At 35.4% G+C, this 22,851-nt stretch overlaps 1 protein-coding gene across 1 annotated transcript in view; it reads left to right on the top strand.

Moving 5' to 3' along the window:
- The window catches only part of SLC2A13 (solute carrier family 2 member 13), a 100,099-nt gene that overhangs the window by 9,501 nt on the left and 67,747 nt on the right, over positions 1-22,851 (top strand). The window contains exons 2-3 of the mRNA XM_072401632.1: positions 11,517-11,676; positions 18,473-18,681. Of these exons, the coding sequence (XP_072257733.1) occupies positions 11,517-11,676; positions 18,473-18,681 (369 nt within the window). The remainder of the gene's footprint in view (positions 1-11,516; positions 11,677-18,472; positions 18,682-22,851) is intronic.

Genomic DNA, 22,851 nt, shown 5'->3' with positions numbered 1-22,851 from the left:
TCTCTATTTATATATATATATATATATATATATATTTATATCTCTAATGCTATTACTAGAGCGTGGATTTGTATAGGCTATTCATATACACACAAGACAGTGTTGTCAGAGGTTGTGCGCTGCTCTACGTATTGAATAACAAAAAATTATTTTTTTACCTATGTATTTCCTTTTAGATCATGTCTGGCTCTGCTGTTTCTCGTCGTAAGTGCCTAAACAACACTGATTCATTTTGTTGTATCTGTGGCATTTTCATCATTCCCAGTCAAAAGGTGAACATCAGCACATTTGTAGAGCAAGCCTATTTGGCATATTTCAAAGTTAAACTTGGTGATCAAGATCAAGTCCCCTCCTAAGGTGTGCAGTGTGTCGAGGGTTTATGGATGTGGACAAAGGCAACACGTAATAAGATGCTGTTTGGTATACCAATTGTTTGGCGAGATCCAGGAGATTATTTCAGTGACTGTTACTTTTGTATAGTCAAAACTTAGGGATATAACAAGAAAAATACATTTAACATAGAGTATCCTAGTCTACCATCGGCTATACGCCCAGTGGCTCATTCAAATGTATTGCCTCAAATACATTCCACCAAGATTTGAAGGTCTCAGGGTGGATAGGATGTGAATGTGATGGCTGACTATTTTAGGAGCATCCGACGGGATTGTCCTTTCACTGAACACTCCAGGAAAAGCTATAAGCGTTACTTTTTACCTTAACCGCTTCCCTGATTAAAGATGTCAGAGTAACAATAAATCCTTTGTATGAACAAAAGAAATTTAAACAAACAGTACATTAAAGCTATTTTATTATTTTTTTTCATTGTATGTAAAATTTGTATGTTTTTTGACAAAAATGGAGGGTACCCTGTATCGTACAAACTGGATGTGATAGTAAAAAAAACTGGGGTCATTTCTGGATTCACCACCCAAAAATTAGTAAAAAGTGTAAGATCTAACTAAAAAAAAAAAATGCGTTCCCCGGTGTAATTGTTGAAGGAGTGAATATGAATAATGAAAATATATGAATGTTTATACATGGGGTAATGACAGCAGCATGGACTCACACAACTCTCATGCTGCACAAGGGATGGGATTATTTCACAGTACAAGGTGGCCGGGGAGCAGACACAGCTGATTGCCAGGTCTATAGTACACAATCACTTTGAGGAGGCTCACGCTAAGCATGCTCAGGAAGCTCCATTTCCTAGTAGTACAATCTCATTGAGAAACACAGGAGATGTGAGTCCCATCCCCTGCAAGGCAATAGGTAGGGGATCAGGAGAGGGCAAGATCTGGCAGCTCAACAGGCCGGGATGTGGCCCACCGGCCCTAGGTTGGGCATCCTTGACCTAAAATATATTCAAGACCACTTAAGTGTAAATATTAAAAAAAACAAATGTTAAGCTAAAATTGACAAGTGGTTTTATCTTTTATTTTTAATGCAGTTTCTCAAATATTAACCTGTCCTCTTATTTACAACCAGAATAAAATGGTTCTGAGCAGATTTTGAATGGTTCATCCATGCAAGTATTTCCACCTAATTATGTAGCACTTGCAGAAAACATTTAGTAAGTGAGAAAAACAACTCCCCCCTTATTGTGTGCTTGACATTGACTTAAAACAAGTTAAAAATAAACACATTGACTTTTTTTTTTTTTTTGTTCTACTTTCCTGGGCGCCAGTGTATTTTAGGAACTGCCATTAGGATGGTTGTGTTACATATAACATTGACTGATTTGTTGGCATCTTTAGTGGTTTTGTCAGTTAGAATTTTGTCACAATACCAGCTCTGATACCTTCAGATGATTTTGAACAGTTCTAATTTGTGTGTGTGTGTGTGTGTGTGTGTGTGTTTTTTTTTTTTTTTTTTTTTTTCTTGTTGATCCAAGGGCATGTGTTGGGAAAACTTTTCACTCTTGATTAACCCTTGAAAATGTTAATAAATCAATAGTAAATTTATTTTTTTCTTCTTATGTAAGCCGTGAACTGATTTTGCAGCACAAATACTCAAATGTAGGTCAAAATACTGCACTGGTGTATTATTTCCATTTAATACATCTTTAGGTTTGCATTATTCACATGAACGGAAAAAAATATGCTTCTTCACTGAAAAAAATCAATTTTTTGTAATCCTAGGGTCTGGGACCTTCTTTTTGGCAAATCCATTCTTAGCTATTAACCCCCCTGGCGGTATGAGTATTGAGGATTTTTAAATGCAAAAGTGGTGCATTCAAAAACTTCATTATGTTAAATTTCCTGCCCTGCCCTTCAGCCACGCACTCCCAAACAGATGTCCGGCATCTGCTTCCTCTGACCTCGCGTCCCCAACGTTCACATGCTGGGCACGCAGATACCAGCCGGGTGTCGCTATCTTGCACAGATGCCCAGTCGGCATCGGCAGGGAAAAAAGACACAAGACATTGCTGGAGGACGTAGTGGGCACTGCTGGAGGACGCCGCTGGAATGTGGCAACAAGGTAGGAGTTTTAACCTCCCTGTAAATTCCACCCGAGTGGGGCTCAGGGTTACTGTTTTTGGTATGGAAAATCCACCCTGAGCCACACTCGGGAATACCGCCAGGGAGGTTAACATCTAATGTGTACAAAGGTGCTACCCAGGTCAGGGTATTTTTTTTTGTAAACTATTCCTTTGTCGATTGCAAGATTGTCAGAGGCTTACCCACCTATACCGTGACTCCTTTAGAGAGCACTTGTAAATCCATTGGTGATGCTTCGGCTCAGAGTCCGTTTTATACTCGGCTCTGTGGTCCCAATTCTCCAGGCTCGCCTATATGTGGTTGTGGGAAGCTGATTTAGGAAAATACTGGGAGCTGAAGAAACGGTTTGACATGGAGAAAAGATTTCTTTGAATGTAGGATTGGTGAAACTATAAAACTATTACAGTGGTATATGGTTCTAAACAGAACAGAAGCTCAATGTTTTCCAGGTATGCCACACTTCTGTTTTAGGGGTTGTGGTGATATAATCAGTATAGAACACATTTTGGTGGTCTTGTCCAGTGGCATGAGACTTCTGGTCAGAGGAACTATCTTCTCTTTGCAGTTTTCCATACTAATTTGATGCCTGACCCTGAGTGTTCACTACTCAGTGTTACTGACAAACCTTTGCCCAAATTCTCTAAAAAGCCATGTAAATACTGGCAGGTAGAATCACCCTTGCCAAGTCCAAGGAAACAGCTAATATCCCCTTCTCTAGACTTGTAATGATAACCTTACCTGTATTCTCAAGGACACACCTAATGCATTTTAACTTACCTGGAATCGGTGGAAGGAATATTCCTTATCTTGGCAGTGTTCACACTGGCGGGGACTTCCTTTGCCCTTTCCTCCTTTCCTGATGTTGCTATGTTTTTTTCCCCCTTACAAGCAGGGCTGTGGAGTCGGAGACAATTTTGGGTACCTGGAGTCGTAGTCGATAAAAATGTGCCAACTCCTGATAAATTTAAATTCTAATAAAAAAAAAAAAACAATAGTCTATTTCACAAACAATAGTCAAAATAAGTACTTCTCCAATGTAAGAATAAAGCCCAGTGCATAGTTGTATTTCTACTAGTGTGACGTTCACCTGAGCTATTATACAACCTGAAATTCACATTATTGTAATCTAGATTATGTACATTACAAAAATTGTTTTAGTTTTATTTCGGATATAATGTGTTTAGCAAGTTCATTGTAAACAAGTGTAGGTGAGTACTATGGCCTGATGTGTGTTCAGGTGTCCTGTCTGCACTCTCCATATATGCTTCCATCCAGGGCTGAACTTTAACATCATTTTGCACACCACCTAATACTAGGACGTAAGTTAAGTGGCCCCCTTGGCTTGGAGCCTCTCGCTGCTCTGTCTTCAGCAGAACATCAGCAAAAAAAAAAAAAAAGGCAGCGATGTCTGCTCAACTTCCTCTGTCTGCTAAAAGAGCTTAGAAGAACTTGGAGGAACAGCCTTTTGGATTCAACTGTAAGTGTTCATGTCTATTTTAAAACTGCATGGCTGCTTGTGTGTACTATGATGGAAGGCTGTGTGCAAGTTTCTGGATAAAACTGCAGCGCTATGTGTATGTATGGTGCAGGAATGTATGAATGTTTGTGTATAGTGCATATTGTGTGAATGTTTCTGAGTAAAATGTAGGGCTCTGTGTTGTGTGTGTGGGTGTGTGTATAGTATATATGTTTGTGCATGTTTTTCTGTATAGGACAAATTATGTCCTCAGTTTAGTGCAGGCCTAGCGCTTATTTGTGTATATAGTGCCATGTTGTATGTATGTTTGCAATAGTGCAGGACTGTGTATGTCTGTATTTGAATCAAACAATATGGTAGTTAGTTATAACATATTTTAAATTTATATTTTAGTAAAAACGCCACCCCATTCACAATGGCAAAAAGTCTGTCAACAAACACGATAAAGTCTGCTGTTTATGAGCACTTTACATTATCAAGTGATAGGAAACATTACAAGTGCCAATTTACACTTGAAGATGATGATGAAAAACAATGTGATGCAAAATTTAGCAGTGAGTCTAACAAAAATGCACCTACAAGAGCATCAGATTTGAAAAGACACTTGCAGCGTTTTCATCCTAAAGTTTTAGAAGTTGCCAATGAGAAAGATATCAATTAAAATATTCCATCTACTTCTGGGATAAAAATGTTCAGAATTCTACTGGAGACCAAACACAAATAAGAAGATTCTTTATATCTGAAAAAAGTTACCATAACAATGACACCAGAAAAATTCAAAAACCACAATATTGAAATAGTAGTAAAGAACAGTGTACCACTATCCTTTTCACAGCCAGCCTTTTTCGGACTAAATGGAGAAATGGCTAAAAAATTTGGTGTTTCTCTGGAAAGAGAAAGTATAAGGAAACTTACAATTGAAGAGGCCAAATGTAAAAAGAAAGAACTACGAAAAGGTCTGATGGGACATTTTGTCTTAATAAAAATGGATGCATGCACACGTCACGGAGTCAATTATTTTGCTATTAATAATAGATTTGTTGATGAAAATGATAAAACAATATTGTGCATCTTGGGAATAAAGGACACCCAGGCACACCACACCAGTGACTATCTTTAGAAGATAGTAGAGGATGTTCTAGAAGATTTTGAAATTAAAAAGGAACAAATTATATGTGTTGTGACAGATAATGCTTCCAATATGTTGAGCACAATTGAGAAAATAAATGTAGATGAAAGTGACAGGCAGATATTAGAGGAAGACAGTTCTGCAAGTATTTGATAAAGTGAAAGCGAAGAGAATAGTGACATTTTGGTTAACATTGTTGAAGAAGCATCTAAGCGTACTACTTACTATTCAACATATGCGTTGTGCTGTTGTCATGTGCTACTCTAATTGGCAATTTGAGGCAAGTAACTGTTGCAGCCAGGGCCCCTAAAACAGATGCCATTTTGAAAAGACGTGCAGGAAAAGGAGCCATTTTTGATCAAACACGCTGGGGAAGCACTTATTTGATGGCAAAGCATTTGTTTGAACTAAAAGACTTTCTTGAACAAGTGGACAATAAAAATGTTTTATTAACTGAAAGCCGGTGGACACAAGTAAAAGCGCTGAAAAATCTATTTTCTAACCCCTTTACTGTCACCAAGAGTCTGCAATCTGAAGATTTAACACCTGGTGAATTCTTCTTGAAATGGAAGAGCTTGGTATATTGCCTGAACAAAAGTGGAGGGTTAATAGCTGATGGCATTGTATCTTCAATAAAGAAAAGAGAGAATCTTACTGGATAATCAAATCTTGTTAGCTGCTATTTATATTGATCCAATGAGCCAAATTTTGTTGATCAATGACCAGACTGATACTGCAAAAAAGGATTTCTATGATGTAGCAGTTGACATGGAGGGATTACGACCTGAAACACCACCACTGGATGAAGCTATAAGCACTGGTAACTCAGGATGATCCTCTTCAAATGAAGAATTAGACTTTGATTCCTACTTGGACAAAATGGAACTTTCAACAGTAAAGCAATGTCCCATATGCATGAAAGATAAACGACCAGAAAATGTCCAAATAAAGAGATTCCAGCAGGAGTTTCTTAAATAATTAAAAGGAGTAGAAAAGTATGATCCTTCACTGAAACTGACTGCAGAAGAAGCCATCCTTATTTATCCCGAGATTATTAGTGATGTGGCTAGAACCGTAACAGCAATGCCACCCAAAGTCAGTGTTGAAAGATTATTTCAGCTTTAAATTTAATCAAGTCAGATTTAGGAGCTTCTATGAAAGAGGATCTGGCAGAAGCAGTTCTGTTTTTACTTTGAGTTAGTTTTGGATTGCATTTACCAGCTATTCTACTCTACAACTATATTCCAAGTTTAATATATAAACTGTTTTACAATTTCCAGCTTTTGATTTTGTTCATGTAGTTAAGCTTTGTTTTAAAACTACCAAAGCATGTGGTTCATGTTTTTAAACTGGTTACTGTTCCTGATTTTTATGCATGCTATCCTACTACCTTATAGCCACTTGATAAAAACAATAAATAAAACCTTATTGGTTTCATTTTTATTTCTTTTGTTTAAATTGGCAAATACAGTAAAGCTTCAGCTTCCCAGACAGTAGTTCTGTGGTTAAATGGCGTGTATGTTGCCTTCCTTCAATCAACGTACATTAGAATATTACAGGGTTTCTCATTTTATCTTCACACTTTTGCATTCAAACGTCGCTCTTTTGCAACCAAACGTCACAAAAAAAAAATTTCACCCTTGTCAAAAAAATATTTTACATTCAAATGTCACACTTTTGCAACCAAACTTCACAAAACAATTTAGACCCCCTATTTATTCATAAATCAATATATTTATTAGAAAATTAAATATAATAATATTTTTTGCCATAAAAGTTTTTCTCAAGAAACATTAAGTAAAAATATGTAATAATTAATTAAATGGTTTAATAATCATTAATGCTTTCTCCTCTTAGGTATTTAGGCAAAAAGCTAAACAATTTTGTATAATTGAGCAATCCTGCTCGCTTTTTATTTTTGCTTTCCATTTAGAGAACATGTTAGGATTAAGAAATGGAAAGTATAGTATGGTGGTAAAAATAAGAGCTGGTGCCACTTGGTGCAACCAAGCTCTTTACCTGGCTAGTTTTATGAAATGGGACATACATAATTAGGATGGCAGAGTCTTTTCACTAAAAATACTCAAAACCTCATCAAAAAAATTTAGGAATGCTTTTTAATTAAATGTTCGTGCTTTCAACCCCCCTAGCGGTATTCCCGAGTGTGACTCTGGGTGGATTTAACCTGAAAATAGCGGTAATCCCGAGTCACACTCAGGGTAGCTTTAACCTAAAAAAAAACCCCACTTACCTTGCTTGTCGTCCTGCAGGTCCCGGGGACATGTCCGTCTTCTTTGATCTTCAGCCGCGCAATGCAGAGACGATCTCGGGGATTTTGTTGTGTTTTTTTATTTAAATTTTATTATTAAATTTATTAAATATTGGACATATTTTGGTGAGTTATATCCCAGAAATATAGCCTACAACGTAAAATACATTTCTATGCAAAAAAAATGTAGCACTTTGGAGGGTCCAATTTTTTATTCCTCACACAACAAATTGAATAATTTCTGGAACGCGCTCCAGCCACAACATGCACCGCCCTTTGCCCAATAGATCATCCCCTTTGGTTCTCATTGAGATGTTAAAACCTACTTTGATGAAGATGAAAGATGAAATGAGATGAAAAAACCTAGATGTTTTTTCCATCTTCCTTAGCAATAAGATCAAGGATTTAGCATAGCCAGCTTTTCTTGAAGAAAGTGGGAATCATTGCGCCTTGCAGGAATTAAATAAATTATTTTTATTAACCATTGGAATTTATCAATGCATCTATCTATTGTTGAAATAGATACATTAATTCCATATTTGATACTTCATTTCCCTAAAGGCTTATTCCGCAATCTTCAGACATTATTTTGCGTAACTCACTAACTCTACCGGAAGATTGATAGATCTTAATAATTTTGGTTATAATTGTAAGATTACAACCCAAAACCATTGCTATCTGGAAGGCATCACTTCCGATCAGATAACTGTCTACCACTCTTTGACGTTCTGCATTACTTAATTCTCTGGCCATAAGGGTAAGTGCAATACTAAATAAAAAGCTAATTACTTTGAAGATAGAAAGATGAATAATATTGTTATCTTAGTATAAATCCCTGAAATAAAAATATTTAATTTTAAAGTTATATAAAGTAAAAACATAATTGACAAATCATCAATTATCATATATTTTTATTAATGTTTCTTGAGAAAAACTTTTATGGTAAAAATATTGTTAGATTGTGTTAGATTTAATTTATAATTTATTGATTTATGAATAATTAGGGGGTCTACATTTTTTTGTAAAGTTTGATTGCAATAAGTGTGAAGATAAAATGAGAAACCCTGTAAATACAGAGGAGTTGGAGTCGGAAATTCAGAGTCAGGGGTACCAGTAACTGAGGAATCTACCGACTCCACAGCCCTGCTTACAAGGTATCAATGATAAGTACGTGGTTTTGTGTGGTCTGTGTATTTTATCCAATTTTTTTGTATGCCTACTGTAAATTTTCTATATTTTACCTTTTTACTATTCTTAAATTGCTAATCTAAAGATTGAATTAAAAAAAAAAAAAGACACTTTCCTTTTTATAGATGTAAAGCTGTCATTCCCTCTATCAGTGGACTCCGGTAGTGGACTGGACAGCCAGCGCTGCTATCTTCTTCCGGGTTCTTCTTAGGCCACCTGATCTCGGACTGTGTAGAGGGTTCGAATTAAAAAAAATAAATAAATAAATCATAGATTTCATACTGTGTCAAATATAGTGCCTTCAATACAAAATTTATAAAAAATACTTTCAAGTTCTTCACTAATTCATTTGCACTTACATCAAGTCTCAGGTGAGACCTTTTTTTTTACCTTGTTGAAACTACATAGGAAAAACTATTGCAAACACTTAAAAACTTTCTTTGCAGTCACATTGCATATAACAGGGGTGTTAAACTCTGCCTTATACATGGCCCTGCATTTTATAGATGCAAGTGATGCCGGAAATTGTAGTATCTGAATCACTCGTGTCTATTGAACAGCAGCCTATGCATAGACCCCACGGAGTTTATACTGACAGGTAACCTCAATAATCCGGAAATATCAGCGTTGATATCAGGAATTATCATAGAGCTATTGCAATTTGTTTTACTGTGCCAGGGAATGCAATGTGAAATCAAAATGAATGCAGCAACTGATTTGGTTTCACATTGCATTCTCTGGCAAAGTAAAACAATTAATCTCTATAAGAATAAACAAGAACACATGAGAAGAGCATGCAGTAATATGCAGTTTTTCATAGAAGAAAATTGTTGTTGTTATTGTTAGCCTGTGCAAACAGGTTACCATTGAAATTTAACTCAGAAGGCTACAAATAGAGTAAAAGGTATAAGGTTTTTTCCCAAATAAAATGAAAAAAAAATCTTACGCCTCTTTCTCTATCAAAGGCTTGTTCCAGATTGAATGTTAGGCAAAACCACTATATGAACATGTTTATATCTAATGAGAAGAACTTCCTCAATTTTTTCAATAAATTTAAAGTTTCGCCCACGACTTGGTCTAAGTTTTTAATTTCGTCCCTCTGTGTATTTTGAGTTTGACACCCCTGGCGTATAGCATCCAAAAAACATTGCGGCCCCCTACCACATGAGAAAAAGGACAAAAACTGAATAGTTTTTTTAAGAAGTTTTAGCAGTTAAACTGCATATCAACTAAGCCTTAAACAGTAAACCATCATTTTGTTACATCGGGGCTCTGGGCAGCAAATGATAAGCATGATGATATTTCTTTGTAAAAGCAAGCTTACAATAAGCGCTGGTATCCTGTCTCTTCTGCTTCCAGAAGATGAGGAGTGGAAAAAATACAAAGAATAAATCTTCCCTCCACTGCCAAAAGTGCTGGAAAGGCTTCCTGTACTCACAGCTCTCTACACAAAACCCAGCCTAAGTGGATATCTGATGACCGTGTGGTGGCTACTGAAAAGTGCTGGCTAGTGCACCCTCCAGCGTTGTGACCGTAAAAGCCTTGGCTCCCATTCAGTGATGCAAAGTTTCTACTTGGCCAATCACAGAACACCTTGTATTCTGTCAATAACTGGTGATCGGCCAAGAAGAGAAGGGGTGCACAAATGACAGGTTACTTTTATGAATGAGAGCTACGGAAAAAAGAGAACACAAAAGCCACCTTTTGGTTTAGTATGTTGAGTTTTTTTTTTTTTTAATTAATAAGTTTAGTCAGGCTTGTTTAGGAGTTTACATATTACAGAAAAACTTTAATGTGTAAATTCTTGAAACTTTGGTAAATGTATGTGCCGCTTCATACTTTAGTATAGTAAAGTATAATATAGTATTACATAGCATAATATATATATATAGCCATTTTATGTACAATTAATTACCATATGTATAACTATAATATATTGAAATCACAAAGTATTACGGCCATCACAGTCTGCCATCCTAAGTGCCAGGACAGTGTAATACTTGTCAATAACCTGTCAGTTATATGGCTGTGTGCCAAAATTAATCGAACATCAGAGATGTTTAGCTTTATTCTATCCAGCCTGAATGACGAGTGTTCATGTTGAATTTGTCGGAGACCCTAAGACAAGTCAAATGCCCAGCCAAAACCTTACCAATAAAACACAGACGGACAAATAAACCCAATATGACTTTAAAACATTACTTGCTATCTCCAAGAAAATGACATTATGTACAATTACACATTTTCCCAATATCATATATACAGTAAATTTTGTATGAAAAAATAACTCCTACTGTCTCTAAGCAGGTTAGCATGGGAATTTACTAAGGTAGGTAAATATATTCAAAGTCCATTTTAAGATGGCATTTTGATTTTTCCTGGCGTTTAGCTCTCCCACACATATTTACATTTACAAAGAGTGTTAATCTACATTCATCAACATCAGAATATGTTTTAACGTAAATGGTTCTGCAGGGAACCGTTATAGATTAACGCTCTTCGGAAAACAGATTTTGTTTTTTCTTTACTTTAGCACCAAGTTTTATTCGCCAATTACTATTTTCAACAAAACTTCTTTAAGATTTGAAAGACTGCCAGGTGCATAATGTTTGAAAGAAAGTAATGGGGGTAACATAAGTTTTGTTGAAAATAGTAATTGGCGAATAAAACTTGGTCCTAAAGTATAGAAAAAACAAAATCTGTTTTCCAGTAGGTTTGGCGTCATCCCCAACTACAAGTTTTATTTACTTAATTATTTTTGTGTGCCTGTTGAAAAGTTCCTAGAGAACCTCGGGTTACAGGTTTAACAACTTGAGACATAATGTGAAACATTCTAAAGTAGATTTTTGGTTTTTATGCTTTTACTTAACGTCTATTTAAAAGTTGACCACTCATGCTTGGGACTTAGCTTGCCTTCTTCTAATTTTTAAGTATTTTTTTTTTTTGTTGTTCTAGGTATTGCATCTATGACTGTCCCGGTGTATATAGCAGAAGCAGCTCCACCACATTTGAGAGGAAGACTAGTGACAATTAATACTCTCTTCATTACGGGTGGACAGTTCTTTGCAGCTGTTGTGGATGGTGCTTTTAGCTACCTTGCAAGAGATGGATGGAGGTTCGTAATGCATTTCTCAAAAGGTTAATAATTCTCTCTAATATTGAATTTAAGGAGAACTTGTGACTGTATGATATATTTGCTTTTCTTCTTTTTTTTTTTTTTTATGTAGATATTTACTAGAGGGGTTGCTTTTTCAGTGTTACAAACCTTTCTTGTAAAATTAGGTTTTCTGCTCAGCAGATAAATATTTCATAGGCTAGTGGCATGGTCATTTTTTAATTACTAAAAAAAAAAAAGCTGTACCAAAGTAATCTTAAACACAAATAGTTAGGCCTGTGTCGGTGATATATCTTTTTTTATACTAGCATAGAATTTGTTGCTTTAAAACACACACACAGAAATTCGAATATGACTAATGTTAAATCACGCATAAGTTTGCAAGCCATAAAACTTTTTGACATGACTTTTTTAAGCATAAGGTTTGGTTGTCTCTTGAATAAAACATTGAGTTAGGTGAAAATTAACAGTCTATAAATGCATGTGCTATTGTAGACTTAGACCATTGATTTTTGGATTTTATTATACAATACAAAGAAAGATATGTGATGTGTAACTGGAGTTCTAGTACAAATGGCTTCCAAAAATAGTTACTTGATGTTGCCAGGTCTATTTATACTTCTGTTCCTTTTTTGGCGAGAAGTTGTTAAATGTTTCTGGTAGCAAATCTAATCAAGTGAAATGAATAAATGGACACTAACAAGTATTTGTAAACAAAAAACTTTAGGGACTTAACTAGGCCAAAAATGAGTAGGTATTACCTAATATTTTGTTTAAGGATATTTTTGGATTCAATAGAAACATAATAGAAACATAAAATGAGAAATCAAAACCAAAACAGGAAAATAACAAATTTATCCCCCAATACACAGCATAAGACCCCCAAAAATATATATCTACTCAGAACAATAGTGGAAATAAGAACAATTAATTGGGTTTTGGCACTAATTACCAAAGTAACAACCCTGAGTAAAGGGCAAATTAGTCTAACAGTCATAGTATTAATAGAATGCAATTTGAGAAGTATAAAAAAAAACAAGAAAAGGAAAAAGGAGGAGCAAAACAGAAGGAAAAGAAAAAGTGTCTACACGTGGAGTGACCTAAATTTGGCCATGGCTGTCAAATAAAGATAACTACAAATCAAAGGTTTTAAATGAAGGTGACCCCAAAAGTAGTATCCAAATACTCCCAAGTCGCAACAAAACCTGACATATTACCATGCAGTTGAGTCAACTCCTCCTTATATTGTAGCAGCGCAGCCCCTTAGCCGAGTACACCGATCCTAGGATCAGAGATAAGAGTGTAATCTCGGAGCAATCGGAGACATCTAAATCCATCACAGGACCACCGGGTTGTTGGGAATAATTCAGCTCCAGCTCACATGCATAGGAGTGGAATCATTCTTGCCTGCACAATCAAGATGACCAAAGTTACTGAACCTAGATGATGCTGGAGCCCACAATGAAGTGAGGAAAGGCGAGTGTACTTAAACTGCAAAAATATGGACAGGTGATGTCCTTTGTGCAATAAATGAAATAATTGTATACAGGCAGATAATTTTCCCGTCGCCCCCCCCCCCCCCCTTATTTCCCCTTTAATGACATTTTTGTGTTCTAAAAAACATGATTAAAGCTTTATATCTCTACAATTCTTTAAGAAGCATTGAATTCTAACCTAAAGCGACCATTTTTGTTTATTTTAAGTAAAGTTTGGCAGTCATCAAGAAGGGTAATTAGTTACCCTCCTCTTTAGTTAACAGTTTTAGCTACAGTTGTTTTAAATTCACTTCCTGTATTTCCTTTGAAGTTGTGTAAGAGCTTACTCTGGGCATATAATCTGGTATTCTTTGCTTGGACCTTCATGTCGTTCTCTTGCTATGGGTAAATCGGAGATTGCGACTGGTGTGCGGTCCTTGTATTTTTTTGTTGGAGGAGATTCATTTTTTAAGACAGACAAAAAAAAGACATTATACCAAAACTGGCAAATTTGGAATTTGGAGTAAACTGCCAGAAAAACAGGTTATAGAAGCTTCACTGATCTCTAGTAATGATTTTGTTCTGCAGTGGTAGAAAATTAATTATAACTGAAACGGTCAGTTGTACAAATTATGTGTCTAATAGACCTGTATATTGTTGTGAAAAACCGTATGCATTCTGTGACATTTAAATACACCTCTGTGTCATATGGTGAAACATCCTTTTTATTTAAATGAGATATGAATATGGATAACCACCTCTTCATGAATAGATTTCATAGTGACTCATTCTTTTCTTGGCTTATATTCTAAGTCTAAATAATGAGAGTGCTGTTGCTTGTAAAACATTTTACTTTGAAATCTTGTTTTGAAATTGCATTAGAGGGCTAAGTACTTTTGAATATAAAATATACAGAAGGTTACCTTGTCTTAAAGATGTGCTGCTTTTCACCACAGAATTTACATCTCACAAAAAGAGTCTATTCTCATTATCTCTTTTGGCATATTTAGCATTATGAGAACACATGAATACATATGCGCATTTTAAAAGAATGGCAACTTTTAATAGTCCTTTTTTTTAATTCCTAAATCTAATAAAAAATGTATATCATGACTTTTAAAAATAAAAAAAATTTGACACTTCTGAAATTTTAGTACTTTTAAAATGAGGAATATCTATAATAACATTTATCATACCATACTTGAATACCAATTTCTTTTATCTCTTCATGTGGTCTCTACATGAGCCAGTGGAGATAATCCGCTGCAGGGCTGAGCTTTATGAAAGAACAAGAAAGAGTACTTAGACACCAAAATATACTGCCTATCATTGAACATTTCAACAGACTGTGGATATTTAAAGACCAATAAGATTTGATGAAAAAATAGTAGTCCAAAAGGTAAGTATTGAAGTTTGTGATAGATTTGTTTTTTGCCATTAACTATTTTGAGCAATACGTTAAGGCATTGTTTGCTTTATGTAAATTAGGAAATGCTTGGCATTTTTTTCCACCTTTTTTAATCTGTTTCACATTGGAGAAATTTTCCTACAATTCACTATTATGAGAAAATCTCTCTGTAAAAGTTAGGGAAAATCTTCTTGGTTATCATACAAAGAACCTTCTTACATTTAGATTTCCCCTTGCGGACTTTCCCCCAGTACGGGCATGGTCGATAACCCAATGCCAACCTAAAAATGTTCCCTTGATGCACCTAAATTCCATATGGCTTTTAAAATAAGTTATTTGTATGTTCCTTGCTTCTTTGGAGCATGATTATCCACATACCTTTACTTTACAGCAAGTCTGTTCTCACTGAACTAATAGTGCCCACAGCCCTCTAAACCTTCAAAAGGTGTTACAAATGTGAATAATGTGGCACATCTTTGTATGATTTACTTATTTTATTTTAAATTAAAAACAATCCTGAAACTTAATTGTACCACATTTGGTTTAATATGGTGTTTAAAGTGTGTAATGTTTTTATACAACATGGGAATTATTGACAATTGCTGGTTGAACAGGCAAAGACTAGATCTATATTCAAATGGTTCCTATAAATAAAGGTGATAGACCAGAAGCTTGTACTATCCCTTTTGACAGTCTTGTCTTCATGTTGGTGTTTTTAGGTAAAATTTGTGACAGTTCTTCCATGCAAAATTTGTTCAGTATCAAGATGTTTGTGGGTTTAATTGCACATGAACTGTCCATTTAACCTACTTGGCTTTGACTCTGATCTGTGACACCAATCAGCATGTCAACTGCTTCTCAGTTTTCAACTTTCAATTGTGCAGTTCTCCCAGAGTGTTCACACTGCAGTAAATCCCTGACACCACCCATTACATCAGCTGTTACAGTCCGCTTAAAATAATAGTTTACTGTGTAATGTTCTAGCTGCTGTGGTTTGGGCTAAGTCTCCTTCATTAAAAGATTTACTTTGCCAATTAGAGAGTAAGATATAGGTTTCCATATTATAATATATTCTTTTGAGCATAGTAAAAAAAGGATTATAACATAGAATTTTATTAGTGATGGTAAAATTGGGAGGTTGGCACCTGAAACAACCTTTGTTTGGGGACATATAGGAAGTGTGTTTTTGACCTGTTAACTTTAAGGCAGAGAATTGAGTAACACCATTTAGGATTCCTAAGGTAATCTATTGTAATAGTCCAGCATCTGCAGGGAAAAGAATAAAGTAAAACGCATTGGACACTCTGCTTTTTTACCAGACCTTTATCGGAGGACACTCTTCTAAATGCTATTGCTTCGGTGTTTGTCAGCATCACTCTGATCAAATTCCCAAAAACCAATTCAAAATTCCTTCTCCTGATTTATGTCTGTATTTCTGTTCTAGCTCAGTTAGCTCCTCTGCAGTATATAAGTTCTGCAGTTGGTATCTGTGCTGTTCTCAAGTCTGTCCAAAAAATTTTGTATTTCCACCAAATATTTCCCTCAGTTTTCATGTATGCCTAATTGTCACTATTAGTTTCACAATTTTGTTTGTCTCTTCAACCTCAAATTCTTCATCTGAATCAGCCTGACCAATGTGCAACCGCCTTCCATTCCTGTGATATCAGTGTTTCCAGTATCCCCCTGGCTTGTAGGAGCAGGGTTTGTAATTATAAAGTTTAGCCAAACGTGGTGCTAGGATGCTGATGATTGTCTCTAAATTTTAAGATGGCTTTGTAAAAGGCGCTCTTCCAACCCTTTCAGTTGGATCAAAAGGGGGTCATGATCTGACCACAGTAGAAAGTATGAAAGCTGCTCCCAAGGACAATTAATCACTGAACAAAGATGTGGTCTATATGGGCTTATTGACAATGAGCTATTGAGTAGTGTATCAGTCCTTTCTGCACATCCACCAAATTGCAATTAAGGTGGTTAGCAAATTTTTAGCTCCTTTTAGTTGTGTGTTTGTAATTGGTGTGCACTGACTTCGCCATAACACAGTCTAGCACGAGATTTGAGTCACCCACTAGAATCAATATTCCCTCCACCAGAAGCAATATTTTGTCAAGTTAGGATCTGAAAAGTTAGTATACTCATTATGTGTGCATAACACACTAAGAAAGTAACCAAAGACTTCTGTGGAATAAATGTTTTTAGAGATGTTACTTACGGTGTTCTTTCTGAAACCTTTTGCCTGCTGCCTGGACCATTCTCTGCTCGATCCCACTGGCTACCCTGTCTGGTAATGCTTTAATCTTGTCGATGCCAAAATCTGACATTGTAAAAAAAGCCCAGGGTTACCCCATACCAAAATGGAAGATTTAAAGACATGCACACATTGTTTATACATTTTTATTAAACATATCTGTTTTACGCATGTGTTGCCCATCTGTTTTACACTGATCAGTTTTTCCGTGATATACACAAGTGACCTTTCTCCCATGGTTTGACAGTTTTACTCCCCCTTTCTCATGCTATCCGCATCCCTAATTATGTAGTACTTAATGTTATGTGTAGTTATTTCTACTATGCATTACTGTGTTTGGTATTTTGTGATTCAAATTGATAACAATTTGACTCCCTGTACTTTTAGAATTTTCAGATCCAAGCCAGCATGGTTTTACAGCTACCTGGCATTTTTTTAAGCCATAATAACTTCTTTTAACTGTTTAAGCTGTAATTGGGCATTTAGTACAATTGTTGTAGCAGCACATACTAGTCCTGCCCACGGCCATCCCCCATTCCCACTCCTGGCTTGCAGTGAGATAATGCTTTGTATGTTTTACAGGATGGACGGATTTGGAATTCATTGGCGTTCAGACTTGGCGTCAGGATGTGCGAGTGATTGAAATAGACTCTGATTAAACTCCTGTAGGAGTGGTTACATAAGCCTAAGGAATTGGGTTCTTGAGCCATGTGAAATTTTAGGTGGTCAGGTTGCTACATTTATCTTTGCAATTGTGACACATACATTTTTAATACACAATAAGCTTTTCACTGTAAAGGGGTACATATCCCAACTACAAATATAATAGTAATAAGAGCAGTACATTAATAATTGTTAAGGGTCACCTAACTATATACCACTAATGTATATCGACACTAAACTGACTCCCATTGTGAATGGGGCACTTTGTACACAAAGCTGTTTGTTACTCACACCGGACAAGTAACATTATTTGTTGGATGGGACAAGTTGTAGTTTACAGGAGAAAGATAACAAAGTTCTCTGTTCTAGTTCAGCTCATGGGATTTCATAACAAAAAAATTAAAACTAATTCAGCCCCCACTTCTAGGGACTGTTAAGCCAGAACTAGGGACTGGTAGAAGATAAAATTATTACAGCAAAATAATGAAAAATGGGAGAAGGCAAGGGAATGACTCCAAGTATAAAGCCAAAACAACACAAGAATGGCATTAATAGAAAATATAATTCTGTCCTGGAGTCTAGCGCTCAATTCAACACAAAAGTTTGTAGCGGTTTCACACTGCCTGAAACAGCCTGAACAATTTTGCATATAGTAAATGTAGGCGTCACAGTAAATATAGATCCATCACAGACTCTGTCATGTAACTGGGGTTCATTAGTGACTGATATTTATTAGTTGCATCTTTTTTTTTTTTTTTTTTTGGACATTGTAATTTTTTTTTTTTTTTAAATCTATGTATTTTTTCCAAGTGTCTTATTTCTTCGAATTGGCTTAGAAAAAAGTACTCTCGCTCAGTGATTGTGTTATTTTTAACAGTAAAACATTAAAATGTTAAATATGCTGAACATATACTGTTTTCCAACTGGTATGAATATATATTGCACTGCTATTATATTTATCCATTCTATTTGTTTTTTTTTTTTGTTTTTTTTTTTTTGTTACAGGTACATGCTTGGGTTGTCTGCTGTTCCAGCTGTTTTCCAGTTTCTTGGTTTTTTGTTTCTACCAGAAAGTCCACGTTGGCTTATTCAAAAAGGCCAGACACAAAAGGCTCGAAGAGTTTTGTCTCAAATTCGGGGAAATCAAACAATTGATGAAGAATATGATAGCATTAAGAATAGCATTGATGAGGAGGAGAAGGAAGTGGGTGCAGGTCAGTAAAACTACTAAATGAGTGTTTGTTTTTTCAGCCATGTATGGGATAATAAACTGCTTTCCTAACCAATGAAGTTGCTTCTGACTAGAAATTTTTTAGGTAATAGGACCTAACATTATTATCATCCTTCCACAGAATGGGAAAAAGACATACAATCTATTAAATAGTAAAGAATATAACTGTAGAAACAGCAGAATGTGACGTTGCCATGACTGAAAGTGTATGACTACTTAATGGTTTCTTTATGCAAAATAAATTAGTGTGCTATTTGGATAAAGTTGTAACTGGTTAAAGAGTTCAGATATCTTTATCAAATTAGTGTGAAAACAAAAATGAACCTTCGTTTTGGTGTGTGAAAGAAGTAAGGAGCCATTTCACATATAAATGATTACCAGGCAATAGCTCTAGATAGTGAAATATGACAAGGATGTCTTTAAAAGCAGAACATAATCTAGAAGTTGGTATTCATTTATGGTATCAACAATCCTGCTAATTTGTTTTCTTGGTTACTTGTGAGATATTTACCCATTGTAAAAACAAACATCAAGATATTTTTGACCGGTTCCGACTCTTTTTCATTTTTGTTATTGAAGTATCAAAGATACAGGGGTCTTCAAAAAGTTCTCACACTTTGATAATTATGTTGAAAACTGTGAGCGCAAGAGCAGTAGTAATTGGTCATATCTGAGAGTGTCATTTGACCAGTTTGTCTGGCAAACCGGCTGACCTTGCAGTTTATTATATTACACATAACATAATCCGCCGCGCTGTACAAAGTCCATAGTCATGTCACTAGCTGTCCCTCAAAGGGGCTCACAACGTAAAGTGTGGTATAAGAATAAGATGGCTGCAAAATGTATAAATTGCACTAAAGAGAAACAGCGTTCATACACTTTTTGTGTTTAGAATGTTCAGCTTATAGTCTGGATTTAGCTCCACCTGATTTCCACCTTTTTTCACCAGTCAAGGAAACTTGTGATGATGAAGTGAAAGCAGAGCTGCATCAGTAGTTATATACTCAACCAAAAATATTTTTGCTGATGGCATTAAATAGTTGGCACAACGCTTGTAGAAATGATTTGCAACGGAAGGTGACTTTCTAAAAAAGTGATGTAATTTGTTTTCTTAATAAATAGACTTTAAAAAAAAATACTTTTTTGAAAAACGTTTGTATAAAAACATAAAAATATAATAAAATCTTGTATTTACACCCTATTCATTATTATTTATCTCATACAAGCTAGAATTTTCAAGAAATATTTTTAATATTTGGTTAAAACACTTGGTTCCCTAACCGCATCGGCAGGCCTTTTTGATTCTTAGATCCTCAAATGATCACACACCTTCCCTCATGTTTTATTTAAGACAAAGTCCTCAAAAGTAAAAAATCCAAAAGCACAGGCTTTAGAGAAACAGCGAGTGAGAGAGAGAGTTATAGAAACGACTGTGAATTTTTTTTTTTTTCTTTTTATTGCTAATAAAGAACATACCTCTAAGTTAGACAGAAAACTGCTAGAAAAGGTCAATCTGCCAATTAGAGTCAAAAGAGGGAGGCAAGTTTTGGTATATTGCCAATAAACCTAATATAGTGTTACTTTTTCCAGAAAGGTGCTATGCTATGCCATTTAGCAAGTATACAAGATACAGCGGGCTCCACGTGTCTGAAAAATACAAAAGACACCGTGACAGTTGCTTCAGAAAGTCAGGGAGTAATATGTGAGCTCATGGTGAGTGACTTTCAATGAGATCCTGCCTGAATACTGTTTATTGTCTTTCGTAGTACATGGATCTCTGTGTGGCCCTATAGGATAATTGTTTCTTTTTAAGAAAAATGGCATGGTTTGCTATATGTAAATGTGCCAACTGAGCTTTTGTTACACTAACCACTCAATTAAACATCTTTACATTCTTGCCTACTAAAATGACTAGGAGAAATGTTCCCAAACAGCCTAAATTTTTTTAAACATTTATGCTCTTGCTGTAAATTTTCAGAGCAGTATAAAATTGTGCTGGTGCTTAATAAATGTTAAAAGTTGTGTTTTTATTTATTTTTTTTTTTATCAGGGATTATTACATATTTCTTGTGCACCCTTTTATGAACATAAACTGTATATAGTTTGATGTAAACTGATCCAAATATGAACCAAGGTACCTAATTTTACTTAAAAATATGGGAAAATGCTTTGCCCTCCAGTTCCATTAAAATTTACTGTGAATAAATACGTCCTTGGTGTATTATTTTTAAAACATTTAAAAACAAAGAAAAGTGGGGGATGGGATTACTTGGGCTCAGTTTATATATCTTTCCCCACCCCTTTTATGTAGTAGATTTGATTTGGTTATGATGGGTCACATGCTTTAAATCACGTTTGGTGCATCATTTTTGGGCACATGTCCTCATGTAAAGTATGTAACAAACTCTCTTTCTCTTCTTGTCTCTGATTGCAAGTGTTTGTTACAAACTTTTGTGAGGACACTGTGTCGCATACTAGTATGAGCTTAGTAGAAACAGATTCTTTTTTCTAATGGATTTTTGAGGTTAGAGGTCTCTGTTTATACACAAGAATATTTTTATATTTATTGGTGGATTTTACACCTTTTGCTTGCCAGGAATTTCCTCAGATGAAGGATTTTACCCCACATGTCTGCCCGGGACTGTAGAGCCATAATAATACTGGTGTGTTAATTTGCTTTAACCTGTGCAGCCATTTATGTGTATGGTTGAGTGTCCTCTTTGTAGCATATATTCTATATAATACAGTTCGGGTTACCTTATTATGAATAGAGTTCCTCAAGTGGACCATCCTACATATTCAGAGGGTTGCACAGTAACAGTGCATTTTTGTGCCTTTAGATGGGCCACTTTCTCTTTTTCAATCCATTACCACATGAAAATGTAATTGATGTGAAGGTTTGCCTGAGTGCTAATCAAAATGATGTTTGGAATGCTTTAGGAATAATAGATCCCAAAGCAGAGAGAAGTTTAACATATACATTCAGTAGTTTATTTGTTTGTCTAAGTAAACTTCCAGTTTTAAACATTTTCGATCAGGCAGGTCAATATTCCAGAAGGGGACAGGCGATGTCCTTTCAGCTGTGTTTCTACCTGCTTGATTGCTGCGCAGAACTGTCAAAAAGCTGAACTGCACATGTAAAAGGTTGAGAGTGCAGGGTATAGTTCTATTTATTCTGGGCCTTTGCAGAGGTAATTACAAGCTGGGGATGTCAGGAGAGTGGGGGATCTTGCAGCCCATCTATATTCCAGCAATTAAATGTTATTCTTGCAATGTGTATAAACCAACTCAATATACAAAAAACGTTGCTTGAGTGGAAAACTATATTTACCATTTTGTGGTTTGAAATTCTAGAATTACAGTTGGGCTTGTCTATACATTAAATTTCTCATATGCCTACATTAGATTTTATGTATGTTCTTCCATATCAGTTTACTTACTGGTTCTCACCATTCCCTGAGGAAGCCTAACCAGCGTAACGCGTCGGGACTCAATACCCAGTTTACTTGCTTTGTACACTCCGATTTCCTCCATTGTACTTTTCTTTACTTTTGGGACCAAGATTTTGCATACAGAATTATCTATTTAGTACTAGGTCCCATTGATCTCACAAAGAAAAATGAGGCCAGGACCACTGTGCAAATTCCATTATTGTTATGCTGTATTTACTTGTATTTTGTACTTTACTTGTATTTTGCTCTTATAATCCTTTGTGCTCTTATAATCCTATAAAACCTTCTTGCCCTTAAAAAAAGAACCCTACTATCTTTTCTCTTCTGTTTTGTTTTTTATATTTACCATTAAGGGGTAGGCTAAACATAATACATTTTAGTGCAGGGCTGGAAACACCCACTTTTTAGTTTTGCCTACTTTAGGTTTAACTAAACAATTTAGTTTAATTTTTTTTCCTGTTTGAGTGATTTATGGCAATATTTCACATTTTTATTTTCAAAAGTGCAAGACAGCGTTGCAAATGTTCAGTTCAACTTTTTCTTCAAATGTCATCATTTATATTTAGGCAGCATATTATGGTTTAGGATTCACCAAAATTTGGCTATGCTATTATGGAATTCCATATACACTCATCCATACATAATTTCATTATCAATATGCTAGAGATGATGTTTTCAGCCCTTATAAGTATTCCTTGTTA

This window comes from Pyxicephalus adspersus, chromosome 2, assembly GCF_032062135.1.
Source record: "Pyxicephalus adspersus chromosome 2, UCB_Pads_2.0, whole genome shotgun sequence".
Classification (NCBI taxonomy): domain Eukaryota; kingdom Metazoa; phylum Chordata; class Amphibia; order Anura; family Pyxicephalidae; genus Pyxicephalus; species Pyxicephalus adspersus.
The sequence above is the reverse complement of the archived record's forward strand: the minus strand, read 5'-3'. Positions and strand labels throughout refer to the sequence as shown.